Here is a 26985-nt window from a genome sequence, read left to right as displayed (position 1 = left end):
GAGATGCTCCTTCAGGTATACTGGATCGAGGCCATTTAGGGCTTTAAAGGTCAGCACCAACACTTTGAATTGTGCTCAGAAACATACTGGAAGCCCATCTAAAGCAGCAGGTCCCCACTGGGGGCATACCCACAAGTTCCCAGATTCTGGAACTCCCTCGGTAGAGTAGTTAGACTGGTTCTCTCCTTGTTATCCTTCCACCAACAGGTAAAGGTGTTCTTGCTGCAACAGGCTTTCAGGAGCTGACATTTAACCAGGGAGCTGGAGCAGGGCTGGATTTAGATTTGATGAGGCCCACACCCAGAATAAATGGGAAAGGTTTTGGAGGGGAAAGATATTTATAACAGTATCAGGCAGAATGAGAGGGCTTGCACTGAAAATGAATTGCATGTGGCAATTCAAACGAATTGCAGTTCAGCTGTCCTGCATCACCTCCAATCAATCTTCCAGTTATTGGAGAGGATGTGGAAGTAGAGGGGTGTATTTTCATCTGTCCCCAAGGGTCCAAATTTTTTATTGGAACAATATTCTCAGAAAACGGGTTCAAGCTACACCTCAGCTGGCACCATTATCCATTTTTGCTGTGATCAAATTTCACAAAATAAATGAAACAAGAAATTGATCAGTCAGTAGAGTGTGGGACTCTTAATCTCAGGGTTGCGGGTTCAAACCTCACAATGGGCAAAAGATTCCTGCATTGCAGGGGGTTGGGCTAGATGACCCTTGGGGTTACCATCCAAACCTACAAGTCTATGAAAAATGGAAAGGCTGACTCAGGGGCAGGCAGCAGAGAAGCTGTAGATCTGTGAGCAGGGAGCTATTTTTAAAAAGCCAAATCATTCACGTCTCACATCAAATATAACTAATCTCTAGAAAGGACTTTATGATCTGAAAACAAAGACTCTTGCAACCCAATCTTTTTTTTTTTAAAATAAAAACAATTTAACATAAAAAAGAAGTCTAGATTGAGGTCAGAAAACATGGAATTCATAAAAGACTTGGGGGGGGTGGAATACTTATTTAGGAGACAACTGTAAGCAGATGAAAACATTAGCAGGATTTTTAAAGGACTATTTAGCTAGGTATTCCAACATAATATAAGTAGAACTATTTGTAAGTTCCAAATTGGCCCAGGAGTAAAATATGCTGAATTGTATAACATAATGGACTGAAAATATTATGAGGATATAGAAAGATAGTAACTTGATGAAGTTAATTTTATTAGAAAGTGGATATTGGAAAACTGCTACAATGAGATCGACAATGAAAACTAAATGGGGTCCTTAACAGATAGGTGTTTATATGTTTGTTTGTTTTTACCTTTTAATATTGTAGTGTTTTTCTTTTATGTGTGTTTGTTGTAAATTTGGAAAACCAATAAAAAAATTTGGGGGGAAAAGAAAAGATAGCATTAGCAGGATTTTAATCTCACTTGTAATGTAACAAATACTATGGATCCTATGGACAGATATAAAACATAGATTATGATATAGATGCAGTTGAAAATGTTGGATTCCATGGAGGGGTTTGGGGGGAGGAGGTCTCGAGATTCAGAGAAACCTCTTTATATGGAACTGTATTTGGTTTGGTTCTAAATTTACATTTGCAAAATCAAATAAAAACGATAAATTAATGCAAAAGAATCCGAAAACCAGGCGCTAGGACCTTGCAGGGCGCTCGGGGAGTGCCTCGGAACAAGCCGGCAAGTGGGCGGCTTCTTTCTGCCGGCAGAGAGAAGGGGAAGGGAAAACCAGCTCCGCTCCGTGCCAGACTAGTGCCTGGGGCAGCGGCGGCAAGGCTAGGGGCGCGGCGCCCGCGAGGAACCGGCTTTTCAAGCCCCGCTCGCCGGCGATGTGGCAACTGCCTCCCCGGGCCCGGCAGATCCAAGGCGCATCCCGGGCTCCTCCGGGCAGGAGGGGAGCGGGGGCGTCGTAGCCACTCTCACCCGGAAAAGCAGCGCGCCCCGAGCGCGGCGCCAACAAACCAGCCAGCGCAGGCAGCGCGCAACATGGATGCGGAGAGCGCCAGCAGCCACAACAGCAGCAACAGCAACAACCGGCCAGGGAGCCTCCTGCCCGGGACTTCTTCGGAGAAGATCGTCGCCGAGTCGTACAAGGTCTACAAGCGGCGATGGCTGCTGCTGGGCGTAGTCTGCCTGCTCAATTGCTCCAATGCCATGGTGCGTAAAGAGCGCGCGCGGTTGTCTTTTCTTTTCGCTCGTCTCCAACTTGCCAGATTGCGCACGGGATTCCTTTGGCCGGCCGCTTTCCCCCCTTCGATTGGCCCGGCTTGGAGCTGCAGGGATTTCGGGAGCCGAGAGGGAAATTTGAACGATCTGGCCACCCAAAGTTTAAAAAATGCCTTCGAAGTGGCTGGAGGTTGCTTCCGAAGCGGAGAGGTGGCGGCGCGGCCGGATGTTCTGGGTTGTTAGCAAGCCTGACGGATGAGTCAAAGCGCCTGTCACTGGAAGCTTGCGTTTTAAATCGTTGCCTTTCTGGCTTCCGAGGCGCCGGGCAGAAAGTCTCGCCGCCCCATGTTATGGCTTAGAATCACGGAATTCTTTTTTTTAGAGTTGGAAAAGGACCCGGAGGATCATCTAGTCCAACCCCCTGCAGTGCAGGAATATGTAGCTGTCCCATTTGTTGTTGTTTAGTCGTTTAGTCGTGTCCGCCTCTTCGTGACCCCCTGGACCAGAGCACGCCAGGCACTTCTGTCTTCCACTGCCTCCCGCAGTTTGGTCAAACTCATGCTGGTAGCTTCGAGAACACTGTCCCACCATCTCGTCCTCTGTCGTCCCCTTCTCCTTGGGCCCTCCATCAGGGTCTTTTCCAGGGAGTCTTCTCTTCTCATGAGGTGGCCAAAATATTGGAGCCTCAGCTTCAGGATCTGTCCTTCCAGTGAGCACTCAGGGCTGATTTCCTTCAGAATGGAGAGGTTTGATCTTCTTGCAGTCCATGGGACTCTCAAGAGTCTCCTCCACACCATAATTCAAAAGTATCAATTCTTCGGTGATCAGCCTTCTTTATGCTCCTGCTGTCCCATACCGGGATCCAACCTGCAACCTTCGTGTTATCAGCACCATGCTCTATCCAGCTGAGCTATGCATGATCCACACAACACCCCTGCGAGGTAGATTAGGATTGGAGAGATAGAGGGATTTTTATTTTTATTTTTGGAAATATTTTTTATTTGATTTTGCAAATATAAAGTTATAACAGTACAACCATACATATCCACATTTACAGATTCCTCCAAATTTCTGGACTTCCCACCTTCCCCTTCATGGGTCCTATTATTAAACCTTTTCTACTGCATCTTTCCCAATATTCTATATTGAATATAACTCCATTGTTTCCATTGTACTTGCTACCTTACAAGAGTTACTGCAGTCCTGCTAATGTTTTCATCAGTTTACAGTGGTCTCCAAGATAAATTATAAATTTCCCCCATTCTTTGTTAAAGTTTTGGTCTTCTTGGTTCCTGAGCTTTCCGGTCAGTTTTGCCATTTCGGCATAGTCCAACAATTTAATTTGACAGTCTTCTCTGGTAGGGACTTTATCTTCTTTCCATCTCTGGGCTAATAGCATCTGTGCTGCTGTCGCTGCATGCATAAAAAGTCTTTTCTGCTCCCTTGGAATATCAGCACCTACAATTCTTAATAAAAAAGCCTCTGGTATATATATATATATATATATATATATATATATATATATATACCAGAGGCTTTTTTATATATATATGTTAATTTAAACATTTTTTTCATCTCATTACATATCATTTCCCCGAATGCTTTTATTACCTGGTCTGGTAGGGATTTTAATGGGGGTTTCCATGGTACAATGCTCAAATCCAGCCTTTCTCCACCTTGGGTGCCCAGATGTTGTTTGGCTACAACTCCCATTACTCCCAGACCATTTGTTAGTCTTACATTATGCAGTTGTGGCTTCCCCCAAATAATCCTGGGAACTGTTGAAGGTGCTGAGGGTTGTTAAGATAGCACAGAGCTACAGTTCTCAGCAGGGAGACGCAGGTGGCTCTGTGGGTTAAACGACATAGCCTAGGACTTGCTGATCAGAAGGTCGGCGGTTCGAATCCCAGCGACAGGGTGAGCTCCTGTTGCTTGGTCCCTGCTCCTGCCAACCTAGCAGTTTGAAAGCACGTCAAAGTGCAAGTAGATAAATAGGGAAGGTAAACGGCGTTTCCGTGCACTGCTCTGGTTCGCCAGAAGCAGCTTAGTCATGCTGGCCACATGACCCGGAAGCTGTACGCTGGCTCCCTCGGCCAGTAAAGCGAGATGAGCACCGCAACCCCAGAGTCGGTCACGACTGGACCTAATGGTCAGGGGTCCCTTTACCTTTACAGTTCCCAGCACCTTTGTCAAACTACACTTCCCAGGATTGCTTGGGGGAAGCAATGACTATTAAAGTGTTAAAAGATTGCCTTGAATGGATTGTGTGCCTTGGACCTCCCAGTCTTCTCAAAGCTCTGGGGACCGGATGTTCTAAGCTGCATGGGGTATTTTAAATCCTGAGTTAACCATTCCTAGGCTGTGGCCGCAGTCTGACCGAACCAGAGAATCATAAACTTTCATAGTTGGAAGGGACACCAAGGGTCATCTAGTCCAACCCTCTGCAATGCAGGAATCTCAGCTAGATCATACCTGACAGATGACCTCCCAACCTTTGCTTAGTAGCCTCCAAGGAAGAAGAGTCCACCACCTCTCATGGGAGTCTGTTTCGGTGGAAGTGTAATCCAAAGGTTAACAATCCAGAGCCTCTGAACATGTGCAGAGTGCCGCTTCCTCCCTTACACCAAAGCCCCAAGACGAGCTCAAGCTCCGACTCCTCTCAATTTGCAAATTTGTCCCATTTGCCTTTAGACAGAGTCAGCAGGGACTAAATTAAAAGGTGTGTCTTGTTTGCTTCATTCATTTGTTGATTTATTGGAGCGTCAAGGAGCAAAATGCGTGTGAATCAGAATTTGGAAGGTGCAAGTGTTGAATTCCTTTGCTGCAGCACCTTTCAGAGCTTGGAATGTTCAAGTTTGGGGAGGAAATGACTTCAATCAGGTCTCTGCTGTTGTGGGAAACATATTGCTTAGCCAGGTGGTCCAACGAAAACACTGGCTCCAGTTGCAGAGCGACAATATTTGAGATGGGGGTCATTTTGTGACTGTTCCAGGGGTTGAAAGGCCCATTTCGTAGCACAAAAGGCAAAAAGGTTGGGAGCTTTTTGGTTGAGAGCTGAAGCAGCATGGCTAATGTTCAGTGCAGATGGGATTTGTAGCCCAGCAACAAGTTCACTTGGTGCAGTGAGCGGGTTATGTTTTCCCCTCTCATTAAACTGGAACATGGAGTCTGGTTGTCAGATCCAGGACCAAGAAAAGGAAGTACCTATTTCTGCAAAGAGTAATTAATCCGTGGAACTCCCTGCCACAAGATTTTTATGGGGAGTATCAGGCTCACACCCTTGCCATTCATTTCCTTCATATGTATGTTAGAAAAACATTGGGAGGCCAATGTGGAGGCAAGCGATCCAAATACAATGGACCTTGGGGCTGATCCAGTAAAGACGTTCAGATGTTTCTTCAAACATGGAAGTGGCCCCACCAGAACATAAGAGATTGAACATAAGAGATTGAACAAACTGGATAAGATGACAGGAAGGATTCGAAACCTGCGGGACCAGAGATTCACAGAAGATTGGAATAAATATGCGAACTATTTGAAGAGCAACTGTAATCAACAAATTACACTAGTAGGAGGAATATATGAAATATTGCAAAGAAGATAGAGAAACATTAGTTATGATATTTAAAAGTACAGTGGTACCTCTGGTTACGTACTTAATTCATTCCAGAGGTCCGTACTTAACCTGAAGCACCACTTTAGCTAATGGGGCCTCCCACTGCTGCCGCGCAGCCGCCCCGTGATTTCTGTTCTCATCTTGAAGCAAAGTTCTTAAGCCGAGGTACTATTTCTGGGTTAGTGGAGTCTGTAACCTGAAGCGTATGTAACCTGAAGCGTATGTAACCTGAGGTACCACTGTAGTAGTGAAAGTAATAAATGTAAATTAAGTGGAAAAGATTGGAAAATTTTCAGATGTGATTGGCAGAAGTAAAAAAAAATTGTATAAGATATAAAAGTATGTTTTATAATTGTCCAAAATGATATGTTTATATATATATAGCAAGGGAGAGAGATTCTTGAATGAGGTGATCTGATTTCCACTGAAGAAACCCAAAGAGTGGAGCCACTGACCAGGACGAGCGGGCTTGGACTCTTTGGGGTGATGGTCAGAGACATGAGCAGCAAGCATACGTCAAGCTAAGGCCTTCAGAGAACTGGCTTGAAGTTCTCATCCCCGAGTCACTGCCTCACCACACAGAATCTGCAGGGAAAGGAGCATTGCTGGTCCTGGCAATGCCAGCTCAGACCTGCCCGGCGTCCCATCAAAGCGATCTCTGCTGTTAATCTTGGAAATATGACTTTGTCTTCTCACATACCATGGGCGGAAAGGCTTGCCCAGGTTGAAAAAGGCCACAGTTGCTTGCTAGACCAACAAACAGAGAGTCCGACTCAGGAACTTGCCCCTACAACAAATCTCTTTGTCTTGATTCTGTGTCCCGCAACACTGACAACAAAGTTAAAAAGATAAGTAACTGTACAAGGCAGCCCTGTATAGGGAAGTTTTATTATGTTTTTGTATATGCTGGAAGAAGAAGAGTTTGGATTTGATATCCCGCCTTTCACTCCCTTTAAGGAGTCTCAAAGCGGCTAACATTCTCCTTTCCCTTCCTCCCCCACAACAAACACTCTGTGAGGTGAGTGGGGCTGAGAGACTTCAGAGAAGTGTGACTGGCCCAAAGTCACCCAGCAGCTGCATGTGGAGGAGCAGGGAAGCGAACCCGGTTCCCCAGATTACAAGACTACCTCTCTTAAACACTGCACCACACTGGCTCCACCCAAAGTGGCTGGGACAACAATAAAAATAATTTATTTTATTATTACCTGCACATTTTCCAGCAGCAGAGATGCTACCATCTGCCAGCCAGGCCTTGCTGACATTAGAGACCCGACAGATCAGAAGCTGGGTGCCAGGGATGCACCCCAGATGGACGCAAACCAGACACCATGCAAGCCAGCACTCAAAAGGAAGAGACAGTCTTTTCCATCAGTATTATTTAAAGTAGAGTCCGAAGTGGGCAGAGCAAGGAAGGAAAAAGTTGCCTTTGGTGCAGGAGGCAAGTTTTTCTATGCCATTCTCTGACCTCCTTCCAGGAAAGCAAGAAGCGTTTTTGTTTTTTTTAGTGTTCCAGGACACATTACAGCCCAGGGAGAGAGGAAGGCATTTCAGCCACTGATTCACTGCTGGAGGAGCACACTTGACCCCTGGAAGTAATCACACAGAGAGACTCTGAGTCTGGAAAATAAAAACACTAGGTTTGTTAAAGATAATATATATTGAGTAGGAAAGATCCTCGTTCTATCTCAGGTGGAGATGCAAAGAGCCATTTTCTCTTTGTTTTTGTAATTTATGTATGCAACAAGATTTATATACAGTGGTACCTCGGGTTAAGAACTTAATTCATTCTGGAGGTCCGTTCCTAACCTGAAACTGTTCTTAACCTGAAGCACCACTTTAGCTAATGGGGCCTCCTGCTGCCGCCATGCCGCCGGAGCCTGATTTCTGTTCTTATCCTGAAGCAAAGTTCTTAACCTGAAGCACTATTTCTGGGTTAGTGGAGTGTGTAACCTGAAGCGTCTGTAACCCGAGGTACCACTGTACAGTAAGTGGCTTACTCAAAATAATACAAAATATTCTCAAGGAACTACCAATATAAGCCATAGGTTTAGAAGAAGAGCCTCATGCCAGCTGTCTACTTCTCCAACTAGTTCGATTTTTGTTTGTTTTTTAACAAATTGAGGCCAAGAAAACACCAACAACTTCTAGTCAGGAACGGGTTGTACCTGCCATGAATGGCTCCTATGTTAATTCTTTCTTCATTTATGCTTATCCATAGTACCATGACACGCTAGCAGCTATCTTTAGCACCGCCCGGCCTTTCCCCTTGCTGTGCAAACAACAGCACATGTGAAAGCTTATGTCGCAATAAATCTGATTGTTTTTAAGGGGCCACAAGGCTCTTTGCTGAAGGTTGCTACATCAGAGTAAAGGTAAGGTAAAGTTGTGGGACAAACCACTGAGCCTCTTGGGCTTGCCGATCGGAAGGTCGGTGGTTCAATTCCCCGTGATGGAGTAAGCTCCCGTTGCTCTGTCCCAACTCTTGCCAACTTAGCAATTCAAAAGCATGCCAGTGCAAGTAGATAAATAGGTACCATTGTGGCGATAAGGTAAACAGTGTTTCTGTGTGCTCTGGTTTCCATTACGGTGTTTCATTGCACCAGAAGCAGTTTAGTCATGCTGACCACATGACTCGAAAAGCTGTCTGTGGACAAAAACCGGCTCTCTTGGCCTGAAAGTGAGATGAGTGCCACAACCCCAGAGTCACCTTTGACTGGACTTAACCATCCAGGGGTCCTTTACCCTCTGGAGTTAGCAGTTGACGTCATCAAAGCACTGTCAAAAGTCAGTCTCCATCCTTAGAAATTCTCCAAACTCTGTACAGTGGTACCTCGGGTTACAGACACTTCAGGTTACATACACTTCTCCGCTAACCCAGAAATAGTACCTTGGGTTAAGAACTTTGCTTCAGGATGAGAACAGAAATTGTGCTTTGGCAGCACGGCAGCAGCAGAAGGCCCCATTAGCTAAAGCGGTGCTTCAGGTTAAGATCAGTTTCAGGTTAAGAACGGACCTCCAGAATGAATTAAGTTCTTAACCCGAGGTACCACTGTACTTCCTGCCTGGGTTGATTGGTTGGTTGGTTGGTCGAGGGATATGTCTGCTGAGAAACAGAGTGTTTGTTTGAACTCAGAGTGGTGGAGCCGTGGAGAAGCAGTAATGAAACGGCAACGATGATAATGAGAAGTTCAGATGATTAGAGGTATTCCAAACTGGTTTCTTTCCAGGATATCAGTCAGGGCCGCCCGGCCCACCAAGTGAGGTGAGGCAGTCGTCTCAGGCGGCAGATCTGGCCTCCACCTCAGGCACCTGCTACTGCAGTCTCTTCTCCAGCTTCCTCTTAGTCTCCTGCCACCTCCAGCACATGTTGCGGAGGGAAAGGGTTGCGGGGGAAAAGGATGTAGGGCTGTGGAGCTGCAGAGGAAGAGATGGTGGCAGTTGTGGGGCAGGGGCTTCAACGAAGGAGGCAGGAGCAGCATCTTCTGTTTTGCCTCAGGCGGCAAAACTTCCTGACCCTGATACTGGTCGTGCTTCAATGAGAAGAACAGCAGACTTTATCTGCAGCAGAGTTCTTAGTCTTTATTGCCTGCCGAGTTACTTCTGTTCCTTATTACCTTTAGTCATACATACTCCAAAAATTGTGTTACACTCTGGACAAGTTTACTCACGGCTTAATTGGACAATTAACCTATTCGCCACACTTAACCTCTCCTTTGTTTTCATTGTGACCCAGAAAATGCTAAAGTTTCTGTAAGCAAAAGGAGTTGTCCGGGTTTCCAGTTAAACCAATCTGCTTTCTGTTATGTTGCAAACAACCAGTGATACATGATGCACTAAACAACAGGACTGATGTGGACTAGTGGCCATATTGCACATTGACGTGCATCACTTGATGACCCTCAACTCGATGTGTGGGCCAACTCTGTTAAAATGAGTGAGGTGACAAAAATGAACGGGTGCCTGTAGCAGCTACTCATTTTGACAGCTACTGCAGGCATCTGTTCAGAGCCTTCTTCCAGCTCTCCTGAGGCCACCGTTTTTCTCCCACACATCCAGGCTAATTCAGACAGAACGGAACAAGGCAGTCAGTGCATCATCCAGGGTACAACCCTCCCATACTACAAAGGATGGGGAGGGGCTCCTAGGAGTGCAAAACTGGGAGGGAGAACCACCAAGATGCTTGTGGGTCTTTAACGGTGGTTTGGATCCAGCATCTTAGAACAAGGATGAGGTATGTCAGGCCAGAGGTCTGAATCTGGTCCTCAGGGACTCTCCCCATGTATCACACACCCTGGACACTGCTTTTACAGTCCCTTTTCTGCACTGCCCTTGATAGTTTTCTCCTGGCTGAAATGTGTCCTTGCACTCCAATAATGTTGCTTGTTTGCCTGGATAGAGACTAGAGACGAGCATGTGTGTGTCTGTAGAAACAGGCCTATTGCACAAAGGTAAAATGAAATTAAAAAATTAAATGCTCTCATCCTTTTTTGCCTCTGGCCTTGCCCACACCTAGCATGGGTTGCCCAGAAGTGCGTGTGACACTCTGGCTATAAAAGGTCTAATAACAGAAGATGGCTATTGTTTTTGCATGCTGCTTTTTGTGTGCATGTGCACTCTTTTATTAATGTGCTATATGAAAAACCTGTTCCTTTTCCCTTATGGGGTACCCAAGAGCCCATATAGAGTCCTTTTGTAGGTTCTCTATCGGTAGGAGAAAATAACAGAGGCCAACCAGAGAATATTGAGAAGCAAAGCAGCTAGTAAGCCTGATCTTTATTAACTGTTGCAACAGGGTGCTCACAACCACACGCTGGAGGAATGGTGTGCAAGCCCTTATATAGACATTTTGAAATTGCCCACCCTGGAGCCCAAGACCACCCCCCAAAACATCATACATACATCATAGAAGGGCGGTCTACAATAGAATCCTATCTGACATGAAACCTGTTGATGGGTTCTTACCCGGCTAGCCTGGCTATTCTTTTGTGATGATAAATACAGTGGTACCTCGGGTTAAGTACTTAATTCGTTCCGTAGGTCCGTACTTAACCTGAAACTGTTCTTAACCTGAAGCACCACTTTAGCTAATGGGGCCTCCTGCTGCTGCTGCGCAGCCGGAGCACAATTTCTGTTCTCATCCTGAAGCAAAGTTCTTAACCCAAGGTACTATTTCTGGGTTAGCGGAGTATGTAACCTGAAGCATATGTAACCCGAGGTACCACTGTACTTAATTCCTGAGTCCAGGTCACAGGCTCGCCCTATTCATATCTTAAATGTGCCCTTGAGGCAGGATTTGTGAGCAAAGAGACAATGAGGAGGTTTTTCTCATCTCCTCCCTCCTTGCAGAGAAACATTTGAGGTCAATTTGGGAGAGACAAAATGGTTTCAGAACTTTTTTCCTATACAGTGGTACCTCGGGTTACATATGCTTCAGGTTACAGACTCGGCTAACCCAGAAATAGTGCTTCAGGTTAAGAAATTTGCTTCAGGATGAGAACAGAAATCGGCGGCGCAGCAGCAGCAGGAGGCCCCATTAGCTAAGGTGGTGCTTCAGGTTAAGAACAGTTTCAGGTTAAGAACGGACCTCCGGAACGAATTAAGTACTTAACCCGAGGTACCACTGTACTGCTTCAGACATGCAGTTTATATATTTATGTATGTGTTTGCTTGGTACATTTATTTTGTATCTTAGATGTTATAATTCTCATAACAATGCATATTCTGCATCTTCAGCTCTGCATATTCTTTCCCCACCTCTGCACATTGCTTACCTGCTCCTGAGTTCTGCGTCCTTCACTCTGGGATTACCATATTCCACTTGTAATTAGCTTGGCAGGCTCTGTCAATTTGTGGGAGAAACTCTTTGATAGCGTTAGGGCTTCATTAGCTTCATTTCCTGAGGCAATTTCAGTTCAGAGTTCTTTGCTCTTGACAATTTGACAAGCGAGGATGTCTCTTCAAGAAGGGCAGCAAACTGACCTTGAATGGAACATTGCATGTGTTCTTTGCAATTTTGCAAAATATACTTGTTTACCACAGAAAAGGTTGATGTGAACTCTTTTAATTTAACTTCCTAGTTTTCAAATGACTGAAGATTTTGACAGATTTTTCTGAGCACTTAGGGTCCAAAGAAAGTACGTGATTTCTTCGTTCTGTGAACCGCCCTGAGGCCTCTGGGTATAGGGCGGTATATAAATTCAATTAAAAATAATAATAATTTAAAACAACTGTTGAGATACTTCATTCCAAATCCGCTAGACAAGAGTGTTTTCTTCTATGTGTGGGTTGTTTTTGTGTACAGTGCTTAGGAATGCAAATGCTTAGGCTGTTTGCGAATGCATTAAAAAGTAAATAAATCAAAATACCAAATACTTCAGCTCCCTGCGTGGGTTTCAACTAAGGACTCCCACTAGCAGAATGGGATTTGCCCCCTGCACCCCCAAATGGCTTGGAGGGTCAAGAGAACCCCAGAATAGTTTGCCTCTCAAATAACAGCATTCTGTGCCCATTTGGAAGTTTTGCAGGTTCATTGGCCTTCCGTACGGTTTTGTTTCTGCTTTTTTAAAAAAGGTTTTGCTGTACTTACGCTAACTTGCAGGTTCTCCTGAACGTTATGATTGTTGTTGTTGAATAGTCGTTTAGTCGTGTCCACCTCTTGGTAACCCCCTGGACCAGAGCATGCCAGGCACGCCTGTCTTCCACTGCCTCCCGCAGTTTGGTCAAACTCATGCTGGTAGTTTCAAGAACACTGTCCAACCATCTCATCCTCTGCATTCCCCTTCTCCTTGTGCCCTCCATCTTTCCCAACACCAGGGTCTTTTCCAGGGAGTCTTCTCTTCTCATGAGGTGGCCAAAGTCTTGGAGCCTCAGCTTCACAATCTGTCCTTCCAGTGAGCACTCAGGGCTGATTTCCTTCAGAATGGAGAGGTTTGATCTTCTTGCCGTCCATGGGACTCTCAAGAGTCTCCTCCAGCACCAGAATTCAAAAGCATCAATTCTTTGGTGATCAGCCTTCTTTATGGTCCAACTTTCACTTCCATACATCACCAATGGGAAAACCATAACTTTAACTATATTAACGTTCTGATACTATCCTCTAATTTGGTAATGATTTTGCTCTTAGCATATGATGCTTTGCTTCCTTGTGCGGTTTTGCAAAGAGATGACCAAATGCCCCGTTTGCAGATTTTTCTAGTAATCAAAGGTGTCTTAGAATAAATGTGTACCGAATTTCATGGGGGAGGGGAGGACGTAACCATTTTCATTCTCCCTTTTTCTGAGTCATCATGTGGGACTTACGTGACACCTGCCTGTGGAAATATGCCAGTATGGCAGAGCACACGAGAAAAATGGAAAAGCAGGATGCAGATGGATGGATAGATAGATCCATATAAATAAATAATTTGCCATTTGCCTAGAGATGTGTCTTGCATCAGTCTCCTGAGCCCCAGCCAAACACTAATTTGAGATTGCATTAATTGCCTGGAACCTTCCCAGCTAAAATACAAATCCACTCGGAACATTGAGCTGCTTATTGTTCTAAATGGTTTGCCTGGATTTGTCTTTTGTTCTTCAGCAGGATGCTTTAAGTCACCTTCAGGTGTAGCAACATGTGGTGACATTGCCCCGCTCTGTAAGATCTTAAAGGAAATCCTGCCTGGCCCTGCGCAATCCAGGCTTCCTGTCTCTCTACCTCAGGGGTCAGCAAACCTTTTCAGCAGGGGGCTGGTCCACTGTCCCTCAGACCTTGTGGGGGGCCGGACTATATTTTTTTTTGGGGGGGGGGAGAACAAATTCCTATGCCCTACAAATAACCCAGAGATGCATTTTAAATAAAAGGACACATTCTACTCATGTAAAAACACGCTGATTCCCAGAGTGTCCACAGGCCGGATTTAGAAGGCGATTGGGCCGGATCCGGCCCCCGGGCCTTAGTTTGCCTACCCATGAGCTAGCTGATTGTGTCTAGACAGTGCTACTCACAGATGGTGCCCCAAACATAACTACCTGCAGGTTTTGTGTCCTTACGCTATAACCTCTTCCCCCCTCCATCTGCAGCTATGGTTGACGTTTGCTCCAGTGGCTGATAAAACAGCAGAACGGTTTCACACCTCCATGGATATGGTCAACTGGCTGTCCCTCGTGTACCTCGTGATATCCGTTCCAGTCGGGCTCATAGCAATATGGATTCTGGACACCGTCGGGCTGAAATGTGCCGTAAGTTGAAATGGAGACTGGCGCGAAGCTCAGTTAGAAGATCACAAATGGTCAACAGGCTTCTGCTCGCCCCTGCTCAGGGGCTTCTTTATTCATTCATTCATTCATTCATTCATTCATTCATACATACATACACCACCCATCTGGCTGGGTTTCCCCAGCCACTCTGGGTGGCTCCCAACAGAATATTAAAAAGACAACCAGTCATTAAAAACTTCCCTAAACAGGGTTGCCTTCAGATGTCTTCTAAAAGTCAGATAGTTGTTTGTTTCTTTGACATCTGATGGGAGGGCCTACCTTGGGGTTGGGCAGGTTGGCCCTCGCCAAGGGGTGCAGACCCAGGGACACAAAAAATGTGCCTCTCACCGGTGGTTAGGAGTGGCCAGAAGCCCACCCGCCTGTTTGCTCACTCCCCAGGCTGGCTCCTCTGCTGCAGTCTCCTCTGACAAGGGCTTTTTTTCAGCCGGAACTCCCAGGAACTCAATTCCGGCACCTCTCGGGGAGCCAGTGTGATGTAGTGGTTAAGAGCGGTAGTCTCGTAATCTGGTGAACCGGGTTTGCGTCTCCGCTCCTCCACATGCAGCTGCTGGGTGACCTTGGACCAGTCACACTTCTCTGAAGTCTCTCAGCCCCACTCACCTCACAGAGTGTTTGTTGTGGGGGATGAAGGGAAAGGAGATTGTTAGCCGCTTTGAGACTCCTTTGGGTAGTGATAAAGCGGGATATCAAATCCAAACTCTTCTTCTTAGGTGGGTGCCATTGCCATTATAAGAGAACAAGGGAGGCGTTCACAGTGAATTCTGGCACCTCTTTTTCTAGAAAAATAGCACTCGATGCAAGGGATCTCCTGAGCTCCTTGCCAAGCGTGCAAGGGACTAAAGAAATGAACCTATGCTGTGAATTCTTGTTGTAGACCAGTATGAGGTAAGCAGCACATCAGCGGCACACAAAACACTACCAAATCATTCTATGTTCTAAATCTTATATTAATAATCCAAAAATTGAGAGAACAAGGTACAAGATCTACTACAAAAGCCACAAACAGAAAACTCATTCAAATTGTGTCCAAAAGGAAGATTCAGTCTTTAAAGTCCCTTTAGCCAGGCTCAGTCCATATGTTACATTCCTTCTTGGCTTAAGCTACAATATTTAATTTCTTTCTTCAGGAAATTCTCCCTCAAGATTTTGGGTGTTTTTACATACATTCAACTTCATATGCTAAGTTCTTTCTTGACTTAAGCATTTATTCATTTACTAAGCTTTTTATTTTTATTTTATTTTTATTCGCTTAGCCTGGCTAAGATTTAGAACGTAGAATGATTTGGTAGTGTTTTGTGTGCCGCTTATGTGCTGCTTACTTCATACTGGTCTACAAGGGTGCAAGGGAGCCTAGGTACGACTGCCCCTGCTGCTGACGTCTTGCAGAAGACACAATCACACAAGGGGACAGGGTGTGATTTAGAGTTGGGGAACTACAGGCTTGGGGGCCAAATCCAGCCTTCCAGGTCTCTCTCAGGCTCTTGCAGCTCTCCCCAGCCCTACTTCTCACCTTCCCTCGAGCGTTTTTGCCTGACTGGAATGTGCCCTTGTACTCCGATAGTGCCTTTTGCTAGCCCAGGCAGAGAGGACTTTGTGTCTGTGTAGAAACTAGCTAGTTGCACAATGGCGGATTTTCTCTCTGTTCCCACTCCCACGGCTTCTGGCCAGTGTTCAAGATTAACCAGGTGCCAGGTATGTTGCCTACCTGACTTTCAACCACTTGTGACTAAGTAAAGGTGCCTAGGAGTCAGGATTGTGCCCGACATCTCCACCATCTGGGGATCATTGGTACAAAGCCCTCTAGCACTTTCCCAAAGGCCAGCTAGTGAACTGGATGAAGTTTGAACTGAAGGATGCCCAGGTACACAATTCAGGTCTTTCAGCCGCTGTGCTACTACCCTCACTCTCAACGCACTCCCAGCATTATAGCCATCTGCCTGTTGGAAAAGAAATGTAGGGAAATGAAATACCGTATTTTTCGCTCTATAGGATGCACCCGACCATAGGACGCACCTTGTTTTAGAGGGGGAGAACAAGAAAAAAAATATTCTCCCCCTCTCTGCTCAGCGCCCCTTCAGCGAAGCGGCAGGAGAAACAGAGCCCCTTCCATTTCTCCTGCCGCTTGGCTGAAGGGGCGCTGCGCAGCTCTCCCTCTCTGCTGAAGCCAGGAGAGTCTTGCTCTCCCGGCCTCCCAGCAAAAGGAACCCGAAGTCTCCTTGGCTTCAGCGATAGCAACCCGAAGCCTCCGGAGCGCAGTGCGAGTTCCCACTGCGCTCCGGAGGCTTCAGGCGGCTATCCCTGAAGCCTGGAGAGCGAGAGGGGTCAGTGCGCACTGACGCCTCTTGGTCTCCAGGCTTCAGCGAAAGCAACGCGAAGCCTCCAGAGCATGGAGGGAGCGCTCCCTCTGTGCTTTGGAGGCTTCGCGTTACTATCGCTGAAGCCAAGGAGCCTGCATTTGCTCCATAGGACGCACACACATTTCCCCTTAAGATTTGGAGGGGGAAATATGCGTCTTTTTTTAAAAAAAAATATTTATTAAGAATTTTTATAAGAAAATATGCGTCTTATAGACCGAAAAATACGGTAGTCCTGGAATTTCAATTGTTGAAATTTATTCCGTTCTCATGGATGTCTGCTTGAAATCAGTGTTGGTGACATCGTTTCTTCTACTGCAGGTGATACTCTGCGCCTGGCTGAACATGATGGGAAGTGTAATTCGAATTTTCAGCATCCTCGATTTCCTGGATCTGGGCTCCCTCAACTTTGTGTACCTGCTTGTGGGACAGTGTCTCTGCGGCATGGCCCAGCCGCTCATCATTTTTTCACCCACCAAACTGGCAGCCTTATGGTTCCCAGAACACCAAAGGGCCACAGCCAATATGATTGCCTCCATGTGTAAGTAACTGGGCCAGGGCAGGTCGAGCCAGAATCAGTGTTAAATGCTCAGACCACACTGCCCTGATCGCCAGTCTCGCCACCAAATGCTGCACCGGCTGCAGTTTCCGAACCATCTCCAAAGGCAGCCCCACATATAATGTATTGCAGTAGTCCAACCCACAGGTTACCATGGCGTAGACAACTGAAGTTAGGTTGCCCTTGCCCAGACTGTGGAAGAGCTGGCCTTCCGGCTGAAGCTGATGGAAGGTACTCTGTGGCAACATGACCACTTGAACTTCAAATCAACAGTAATGGATTCAGAAGTGCCCCCCAGCTCCTCACCTGCTCCCTCAGAGGATTGGGATCTCCTTGACAGGAATAGCAGTCAGCCTGGAAACATATGACTGCGTGGAACCATTCAAAAAAGGAGAAAGCAATACAGTCAAACCTCGGTTGTTGAACATGATCCGTTCCAGAAGCCCGTTCGGCTTCCGAAATGTTCTACAACCAAGGCACAGCTTCCGATTGGCTGCAAGAGCTTCCTGCACTCAAGCGGAAGCCGCGTCGGACATTCAGCTTCCAAAAAACGTTCAAAAACTGGAGCATTTATTTCTGGGTTTTCGGCATTCAGGGGCCAAAACATTCCAAAAAGGAGCCGTTCGGGAGATGAGGTTTGACTGTATCTTCCACATAGAAAATTTGCATGTCAGGAAGGAAGCTGGGCTAGAATTCTTCCCCCATCATCCTAGGTTTCTGTGTGAATGGATTTTTTTTCTATGGAAAGTCATTCCCCCACGTGCTATCTGAAGTGGTACAGTTCGGAAACGTCTTCACCTGCGAATTATTAGTGTCTTTAAGGGGTCTTGAAGATGAGGACCCAAAATACCTGGTATCACCGTAGGGATATCTTTGAAGGAGCAGCCCTCAAATCACGCATCTGAGAAGCCCCCCAACGAAAGGGGTTCCAAAGCAGGTCCTGAGTTCTAATCCTGTACAGGCGTGTGGCCTCTCCTTTTGCTTTCCAGTCAGCTGGCTTGCTTTTTAAATGCTCGGCATTGTATTTCAGCTGCTTCGGAGATAGAAGTCACATATTTCTCTCTCTCTCTCTTTAATTTCCATTTAGCCAATCCCTTGGGCATTCTCATCGCTAACTTGCTGTCACCTGCGCTTGTACAGGGAGGAAAAGATGTCCCTTTAATGGTAAATGAAAGCTAATCAATTTTAGTATTCTGCACCACTTACATATCCTTGGCAGATGAGTTAAACCATTTCTCCTCTTCCTCCTCCTGCTTTCTGCAGCTTGGAGTGTACGCAGGGCCTGCTGTCTTCGCCTGTGCCTTAGCCACACTGGGCGTTCGTGACAAGGTCCCACCAACACCACCATCAGCAAGCGCTGGCCACTCCAATTTGCCATCATTCTTCAGGGGCTTGAAGATGGTATGTTGCAAGCAAAGCAGAATTATTAACTCAGATAAAGGTACAACGAATGCTACGTGCCTCTATAGGACAGAAAGAAAGAAACTGTTGTGTCATATTAGATCAGTGTTTCCCAGTCCTTTTCTGACCATGGTCCACTTCCGACCTTGTTTCCTTTCATGGGCATAGCCAAGGGGGCAGCTGTCCCCTAAATAAGTAAAAATCAATACAGTGGTACCTCTAAATGCGAACAGGATCCGTTCCGGAGCCCCGTTCGCATCTAGAAGCAAACGTGGCCCGTGTTTGCACCCCTGCGCGTGTCACATTTTGGTGCTTCAATGCATGCGCGTGACGGCAGTTTGAGCGTCTGCGCATGCGCAAGCGACGAAACCCGGACGTAACGCGCTCCGTTACTTCCGGGTTGCCGCAGAGCGCAACTTGAACGCTCTCATCCCGAAGCATATTCAACCCGAGGAATGACTGTAGAAATCTGTGGTTCTGCCCGCCTAACAAAAATCCTGGCTATGCCTATGCCCGCCCCCATCCATCAGCAGGGGGCCGGTCCACTGTCCCTCAGACCTTGTGGGGGACCAGACTATATTTTTGTGGGGAATCAACAAATTCCTATGCCCCACAAATAACCCAGAGATGCATTTTAAATAAAAGGACACATTCTACTCATGTAAAAAGACACTGATTCCCGGACAGTCTACGGGCCGGATTTAGAAGGCGATTCGGCCGGATCCAGTCCCCGGGCCTTAGTTTGCCTACCCAGTCTCTATCCCAAGCTATCTGAACAAATCTCTCGTTTGACAAAAGTCTAAGGTTTCCAGCAGACCTGTCAGTTACACTGGAAAACAAGTTGCAAGTTTTAGCAGACTCTGTATAAATGTGTATACCAGCTTGCTGGTGAACGATCTGCTGTTCCCCCCCCCGACAACTCGTGCCTTGTCTTCCGTTTTTAGCTCCTGCGAAATACATCTTACATCATCCTGGCCCTTTGCTTCGCGACAGGGATAGCAATATTCACCTGCTTCAGTGCTCTGTTGGAACAGATCCTGTGTGTCAATGGATATTCAAATGTAAGTCGCTCCAGATTTCATCTGTGGCTTTTTGTTGTCTTGCGAGCTCACGGGCGGGCAGGTGGAAACGGGAGATCGGGGAGACAATCTGGGAGGGAACTGCAGGAATTCAGCTTCCACGTATCACAGGGAGAAGCGGGGAGATGTGCAGAGACCGTGGCGGCTGGGAAGGGGCTTTTTTTGTGAAACACTGCAGGGAGGTTTTCACCAGCGCTGCCTCCGCTACCTGGATACTCCAGCCATTGAACCTGGAACCTCCTAGAATCATAGAGAAGAGACCACAAGGGCCATCGAGTCCAACCCCCTGCCAAGCAAGAAACACCATCAGAGCACTCCTGACATATGGTTGTCAAGCCTCTGCTTAAAGACCTCCAAAGAAGGAGACTCCACCACACTCCTTGGCAGCAAATTCCACTGTCGAACAGCTCTTACTGTCAGGAAGCTCTTCCTAATGTTTAGGTGGAATCTTCTTTCTTGTAGTTTGGATCCATTGCTCCGTGTCCGCTTCTCTGGAGCAGCAGAAAACAACCTTTCTCCCTCCTCTATGTGACATCCTTTTATATATTTGAACATGGCTATCATATCACCCCTTAACCTCCTCTTCTCCAGGCTAAACATGCCCAGCTCCCTTAGCCCTCCTGCATGTTAAGTAGATGCTGTCCCACTAAACTGTAGTCCTTCCACAATAGGAATAGAAGACTGTGCCTTAGACCAAGCCAGATTAGCTCTGCATTGTCTGCACACTGACTGGTAACTGCTGTCCAGGCTTCAGGCAGAGGACATTCCCAGCCATTCCTGGAGATGCCAGGGAGTGAACATTGGGTTCACAGAATCATAGCTTTGTAGAGTTGGAAGGGACCCCGGGGGGTCATCTAGTCCAACCCCCTGCAATGCAGGAATCTTTCACCCAGTGCTTTTTTTTCTTAAAAAACAAAAAACAAAACATGCTTAGGGGTACTCTCATTTTGACTCAAGAAAATCACCATTTTCTAGTTCAAATTGGGAAAAATAAATACAGTAAATGGACAAAAGTACTAAGTAAATGGACAAAATGTAATAAGTGATCCGGGGAGATCCTTTGGTTCAAATAAATTACAGGATCTGCCTGGTACTGTGAGTTCGGGGGGGGGGTTGCCTTCATTTCTAGCCTTCAGTATGCTATCATTACAAATATTGGTAATTCAGCTTCTTTGAAAAAATACAACTAAAACTAATGTTAGTTGGATAAATATCAAGCAAATAAAAAATGTAGCTTTATTTTCTGTGCTTTAAAATGAAGCAATTTGGATCCCTTCATTACAGAGACCCCGCCATCTTGTCTGGTACGATATAATTAACAACCAGATCAGAAGACTCTTGATTGCTTTCCAATGAAGGGAGACAGGGTGGGGCGAGGGAAATATGCTCCACCTTATTCTTAGGAGCCGTAATTACTGGGTTGACGCCAACTAAATTGCCATCAAAGTAGGCTCATTGAAATCTATGGCCACTGCTATGGGTCTCCCAACAAAGTGGATCTGCTAATGCAAGGTCTTTTGGCTGCGCGATGACTCTTCCTTTCCTTCTCCTCTCCACTATGTGCATCTCCTCTATCTGCTTTTGGGGCTCCTCAACGTTCTGGAGAAGGTTTGGGAAGGGTTTGGGGGGAGGAGCAGGATGGGAGTGGAAGTCCTTGCACAGTTGTGAAAGTCCTTGCAGTTGTGGATCTACTTTCTCCAACTCCACTCCCTGGTTTCAATGGGTTTGCTCTTCGCTGGAGTCTGCCGTATCATCTAATCAATCCCTCATTTACAGTTCTTTGCAGGTCTGAGCGGCGCCTTGTTCATTGTGTCCGGGCTCATCGGGGCCTTCTTCCTTGGGCTGTACGTTGACCGGACAAAGAAATTCACAGAAGCTACCAAGGTCTTTCTCTGTCTAGCTGCGCTGGCTAGCATTGGATTTGCAGTGGTAAATGCCAGGTCTCTTAAATTGACATTATTGGGGGGCGCACCCCACGATGGAGCTGAATTGCTGAAAGTCGGCTCTGCAGCCTTGTCGGTACTCAATTTAGACTCTCTTCATGCAGGTGTCTCAGCTGAGAAACCAGACCTATGCTTTGGCAACCATCAGCTCACTCTTCGGGTTCTTTGGATTTGCTGTCTATCCTGTCGCTATGGAACTAGCGGTCGAATGTTCTTATCCCGTGGGGGAAGGATCCTCGTCAGGGCTGATTTTTGTGATCAGGTAAGTAGCAGAATCAGGACACCCAATTTCTTCTGTACTATGCGCTGCGTAGTTGTAGTGGTAATATACAGATTCTTTCCAAAAGCTTGCCAGGCCAAGGTTAAAGAAGAACTGGAGCAGGGAAGGGAAAACTCAGACCCAGGCGTCAGTTGCAGCTGTCCAGGTCTCTTTTGTGTGGCCCATGGGATTCTCCCCAAGCCACTGCCAGGAGCTGGAATTGGGCAAGTCAGCAATAAAACACCCAGTGTCAGTGAACTCTTTATTCACAGAAACCAAAACAACGCAGGCCTAGTGGTCACAGCAACTCTTCCCAGTAGTCTTGCCCCAATGAGGCAGCTCCGCCTTCCCACCACTCTCTAAGGCTCCTCTCCTGCTTCCTAAAGCTCTGCCTTCTTGTCTCTCTTTGCTCCGCCCTCTTCATTCCTCTCCATGTACTGGGAGACCAGGGGGAGGGAGCTGGCTGCAGCAGGAGGAGAAGACTCCCTGGCTTCTTCAGCAGCCTGCCTCATCTCTGTCTCCTGGCCTCCCTCCTCTCCTGCCTCTGATTCTGAACTGCTCTCTGCCACAGCCTCTTCCTGCTCACTAAACCCTGTTGCCTCTTCAGCTTCCGACACCACCTTCTCCCAGTCTGCTCCCTCTGACTGCTCGTTGTCATTGCACCACCACTCCCCTGGCTCTGAACCTTCTTCCCCTGGGGGGTCCCCAGTTGGGGTCTCCCACCGCTCGTCTGCATCCAGCCATTCCATGACATCACACTCTCCTCAGTCCTACGTTTGAGGGTTTATGCCTGGCTGAAATGTGCCTCTGAACTCTCATAATACCTCTTGGTTGCCTGAATAAAGGATGTGTGGGTGTAGAAATTAGCCAACGGTACAATTCCTTGCTCCACCTACTCTTGCCTCTGGCACGTGCTCCCCCAGGTGGCTGCCCAGATGACAATTTGGTCCCCGTTCTGCAAAAAGTTCCCCGACATGAACATCACTAATTACTTCCAAGTCAGGGAAGACGTGGCCACAGTCTTCAGATCTCTGAAGGTCTTTTCAGGCCGAAGGTGGAGCAGACTCCATCTCTGTTGCTCCAGAGGGCAGGACCAGAACCAGTGGGTGGAAATTGCAAGGAGACCGATTCTGGCTAAACATTAAGGAGAAACGTTCTAACAGTGGAACTGGCTGCCTTGGGAGGCGAGAGACTCACCTTCGCTGCAGAGGCCAGATAGCCATCTTTCAGGGATGCTGTGGTTGCCTCCTGCATTGCAAATCGTGCCTTGTTTCCTCCAGGTTTCCCTCCACCTCCATGATTCTATGCTCTATGGGCTTATTGTGAGAGGGGCTTCATGCGCATGCAGGTATTGGCGATTCTGTGCCATTGAGACACCTTTTCCAGAGCGGCAGGGCTATATCAACAGGATGCTGGGCTTCCATTGGTTTCAACGCACAGATAACGCTGCAACACACGACCTCATTCAAGTAATGCCGGTTTCAAGAAAACAGACTGGTTAGGTAGCAGTTGGGAAGGTGGCTGGGAAAGCTCCCTTTCCGCAGGAGGCTGAATTAGCATTGGCTCCTTCAGAGCTAGCCGATTTCCAAACGTCCTCAGCACCTGTTCCTTTGCATGGCTGGCAAGTTTGCAGCGGCGTTTCCTGTGATGCAATTGCCCATATATGGGCAAGGGGAACCACATGGCAAGTACAGGATGGGAAGTGAGGGAAAGCTTCAGACAGCTTTCCTGTAGGGCCATCACTGGACTCAGAAATGGTAGAGGACGCCGGATGGGGAGGAGAATCGCCATAGTATGGTTGTATCTGGCTGGCTGGCATATCTCCTACCGAGACTGGATGGGGCATCTACTCAAAGTATACTGGCACCTTGGCTTTCGATCGTGTCAGAAGTTGAACGTTTCGGCTTTCAAACGCCGAAAACCAGGAACTGCTTTGGTTTGGGGAAGCTTTTTGGAAGCCGAACATGCCATGCGGCTTCCATTTTGAGTTTTCCGGACTTAAATGCTTCCCGAAATGCATGCTTCAGTTTTCAAATGTTTCAGAATTTGGTCTTCTGTAATCCACTTCTGGCATGGATTACATTCGAAAACTGAGATAGCACTGTACACAGAGGGTGGCAATTCAGCCAAATCCTCCCCAGAGCCGAGCCACTGAAATTATGTAACTCATTTTTTTAAAAAAAAACAGGGCTCTCCATACATGGGGGAATCAGCCGCTCGAAACAAAGTTTAAGCTTCTAATCATTTCGAGGCTTTTCAGACTGCAGAAACAGAACATTGAAGCGCAACATTCTTGAATGCTCTGGTGTTGCCCCTTCTCTCAAAGAAGCTTGAATGGTTTTGAGCTCCTCTCTTGCGGTGCTCCTTCCCTTTATTCCTGCATGGCAGGGGGTTGGACTAGATGACCCTTGGTACCCTCCCAACACTACCGCCCTATGATTCTAAGTCACGCCCATTCCCTTCAGCGTGTCTAGTCTGCACAGGACTAGCACGGAGTACCACCCAAAATGTCTTGCTCTAGACATAAAAGTGAATCTTGACTGTTACAGACAATATATTCCCCCCCCCTCCCCCGTGCACATAAAAAAGAGCCAGTCTTGGATATGGGTGTGTGTGTGTGTGTGTGTGTGTGTGTGACATAACCATGAAAAGGAGACCTGCGTAATGGATTGATTTTGTTTCCACAGCCAACTTCTAGGTGTTGTGCTCATGCTTTTGCTGCAAAGCCTAGCTGTGGAAAAGAAAGATGCTCCATTTTCTACTTGCACCTCAGCCATCGGCAAAGCACTAGACTGGTCAAGTAAGTTTTTGTTACGTATTTATTTTACGTATTATAAATATATCCTCTCTCTCTCACACACACCTGTGGAGGTTTCCTTCAGGTATGAATATCAGCTGCAAGGGGGGCAGTTGGTTGAGACACAGCAATGGCAGTAGAGGTCTCTGTCCCTGACCTCCTCCCTTCCCTGCCTTGGTTTGGGTACTGAGGTTCTGCAAACAAGGAGTCCCCCAACTTCTTAGGTTGGAGGAACCTCCAGCCAAGGGCCTCTCTATCAGGCCCTCAAGACTCGCCCCTGGACACATACCCCAGCAGCCCTGCTTCACTATACTTGCTTTTGCCTGGCAAAAATGTGACCGTGAACTCTGATAATGTCTTTCCTGCCCAGATGGTTTAAGGAGTTTGTGTGCCAACTGCACAAGAGTAAATTCACATTTGTCACTCACCCACCAGACTGTCAACAAGGTCTCAGACCGAAGGGGGTTCCCCACCCTGGGTTTACACTGTGTGATTTTTGAGATGCAGTTATTTTAGTTGCTCTTAAGGTCTTTTATGTATTTTGAGGCCCTCCTCTCTTTTCGTCTCTGCATAACAGCAACAGGGATTTTGTCTCGCAATGCTGTGAGAGTGCATTCTCCATAACATCTAGGGACGCAGGTGGCACTGTGGTCTGAACCACGGAGCCTCTTGGGCATGCCGATCGGAAGGTCGGCAGTTTGAATCCCTGTGATGGAGTGAGCTCCCGTCCCGGCTCCTGCCAACCCAGCAGTTCAAAAGCATACCACTGCAAGTAGATAAATAGACACCGCTGCGGCTAGAAGCTAAATGGTGTTTCCATGCACTCTGGCTCAGGACCCGGAAAAGCTGTCCGTGAACAAATGCTGCCTCCCTCGGCCTAAAAGCAGAGATGAGCGACATGCCCTATAGTCGAATTTGACTGGACTTCCAGTCCAGGGGTCTGGATCATCTAGGATCATCCAGGGGTCCTTTACCTTTTCTTTTAAAAAAAACCATTAAAACTTTGCTATAGTTCATGCCATTGTTTTTCTACTCAGTTACACATTTTCATCAAAGTGCATAATGGCTGATTTTAGTTGGCCATACATTCTAGTAGATTTAAGATTTAATTTTCAATATGAACGGAAATTAACGAATAAGTTTGGGTAGCTGGTCTATAGTTACTGATGCTGACCTACCTTACTGTGTAATCCTAGCAGTTACTCCCAGGTAAGTAGGCTCAGGATTGCAGCTGGAATTCCTAAACTGATCTCATATATTTTTAAGCTGCTGGGTTTCATTCTCAATACATCTGTAGAAATGTCCTCTCTTTCTCATCACAGCTTCAACGCTAATGATGGCTGGAATCTGCAGCCTGGCTGCATGTTTCTTTGTGGCTGCCTTTCACACTAATTACAAGAGGATCTTTGCAGAAGTATCTCATGACTTCTCAGTCAACAAATCAGAAGAGGATGTTGCAGTAATGGCAGAAAAATGAACTGCTTCTAGTTGAAATCTGGACTAACCCAAGTTCCTTGAGAAAAGTTTTAAGACTTTTGAGACCCCAAGTGCCACAGTTGCACAGTAAGTTATAAGTCTTTGGGAACTGACTGGAGCAAAAGATGATGGTTATCTTAACAGGAAACTTCTCACAAGTACAGCCCAAATTCCCTGCAGCAGTTGGAGTGTCTTTTTCAAGACAGAATGCAAGAAGAGTCTACCCCCATTAAAAGACAATTTATTCCTTAGTGATGGTGCTGAAATGTGTAAGTGTCTGAGACTCACTAAGAGTGGCTATTTCGATTCTTCCAGTGTGTTACACTCCAAGGGCAATTCAATGGAATAAGCATATTTATACCAACCTGAATTCTGTGAAAAAAGGAGGGAATGCAAATGTTCTGCAACTCTTCATTTTCAGCATCTCCCATTGTTGGGCAACAGCATATTTCCTTTTGATGAAACTTTGTTTGAAAAGTTATCTATAAATGTTTAAATTAAATAAATCGTGTTTCTTACGGTGAGGATGTGTGGCATTGCTTATATAACGAAGAAAACATCAACCGTGCGCAAGAAGGAAGTACCAGCAGACTCTGGAGAAATTTGCGAAAGGATACAAAATCTTTAGGGGGGGAAATGCAAGGAGGGACCCCCACCCTATGAAGGCTGAATATGCTTAGTAACTTTGTAGTGTTGATTTTTTGGGGTGTGTGTGATGGCCTGGGTTTCGGACTCAGAGGCTGAACCTGAGGAATCGCAGCCTGCACAGGAATCCCCGCCTCCAAAACCAGCTGAGTCGGGACTGGGGCTTGAGCCTGAAGGGTCCTCACCTGTGCTGGATCCTGAGGTGCAGGCACCAGTTGAGTCTGCTCTGGCTCCTGAGGTGATGGAGGACCCATTGCCTGCAGGTGCTCCACTCTCAGCCCCGTCAGAGAAAGTGGAGGTTGCCTCTGGGTCCGGTAACCCTTCAGCCTCTCCTGAGCTGCAGAGGCCCAGGGCAGAGAGGCGGAGGGAACTAAGTTCCCGCAGGAGGAGTGCTGGCCTCCAGGCCAGGAGA

The 26985-nt window shown here is 46.8% G+C and overlaps 1 protein-coding gene across 1 annotated transcript; it reads left to right on the top strand.

Annotated features, from left to right (window-relative positions):
* Window positions 1-1713: 1713 nt before the first annotated feature.
* On the top strand, window positions 1714-26452 carry SLC49A3 (solute carrier family 49 member 3). Its single transcript, XM_083719433.1, has 10 exons — window positions 1714-2179; window positions 13863-14021; window positions 16736-16955; window positions 18061-18137; window positions 18237-18374; window positions 19319-19435; window positions 21230-21382; window positions 21501-21658; window positions 24343-24455; window positions 25775-26452. Exons 1-10 carry the CDS (start codon window positions 2009-2011, stop codon window positions 25927-25929), a joined length of 1461 nt encoding a protein of 486 aa, XP_083575559.1. The 5' UTR covers window positions 1714-2008; the 3' UTR covers window positions 25930-26452.
* Window positions 26453-26985: the final 533 nt, after the last annotated feature.

This window comes from Podarcis gaigeae (genome assembly GCF_964106915.1).
Source record: "Podarcis gaigeae genome assembly, chromosome: 17".
NCBI classification, from domain to species: domain Eukaryota; kingdom Metazoa; phylum Chordata; class Lepidosauria; order Squamata; family Lacertidae; genus Podarcis; species Podarcis gaigeae.
Note: the sequence above shows the minus strand (reverse complement) of the source record. Positions and strands in the feature narration are given on the sequence as shown.

Bases quoted from the DNA above. Each gene is read 5' to 3' on its own strand.
- SLC49A3 (XM_083719433.1), top strand. From the start codon at position 2,009: ATGGATGCGGAGAGCGCCAGCAGCCACAACAGCAGCAACAGCAACAAC. The intron at 2,180-13,862 runs GTGCGTAAAGAG...CTCCATCTGCAG, and splicing joins TCAATTGCTCCAATGCCATG to CTATGGTTGACGTTTGCTCC. The intron at 19,436-21,229 runs GTAAGTCGCTCC...CCTCATTTACAG, and splicing joins GTGTCAATGGATATTCAAAT to TTCTTTGCAGGTCTGAGCGG.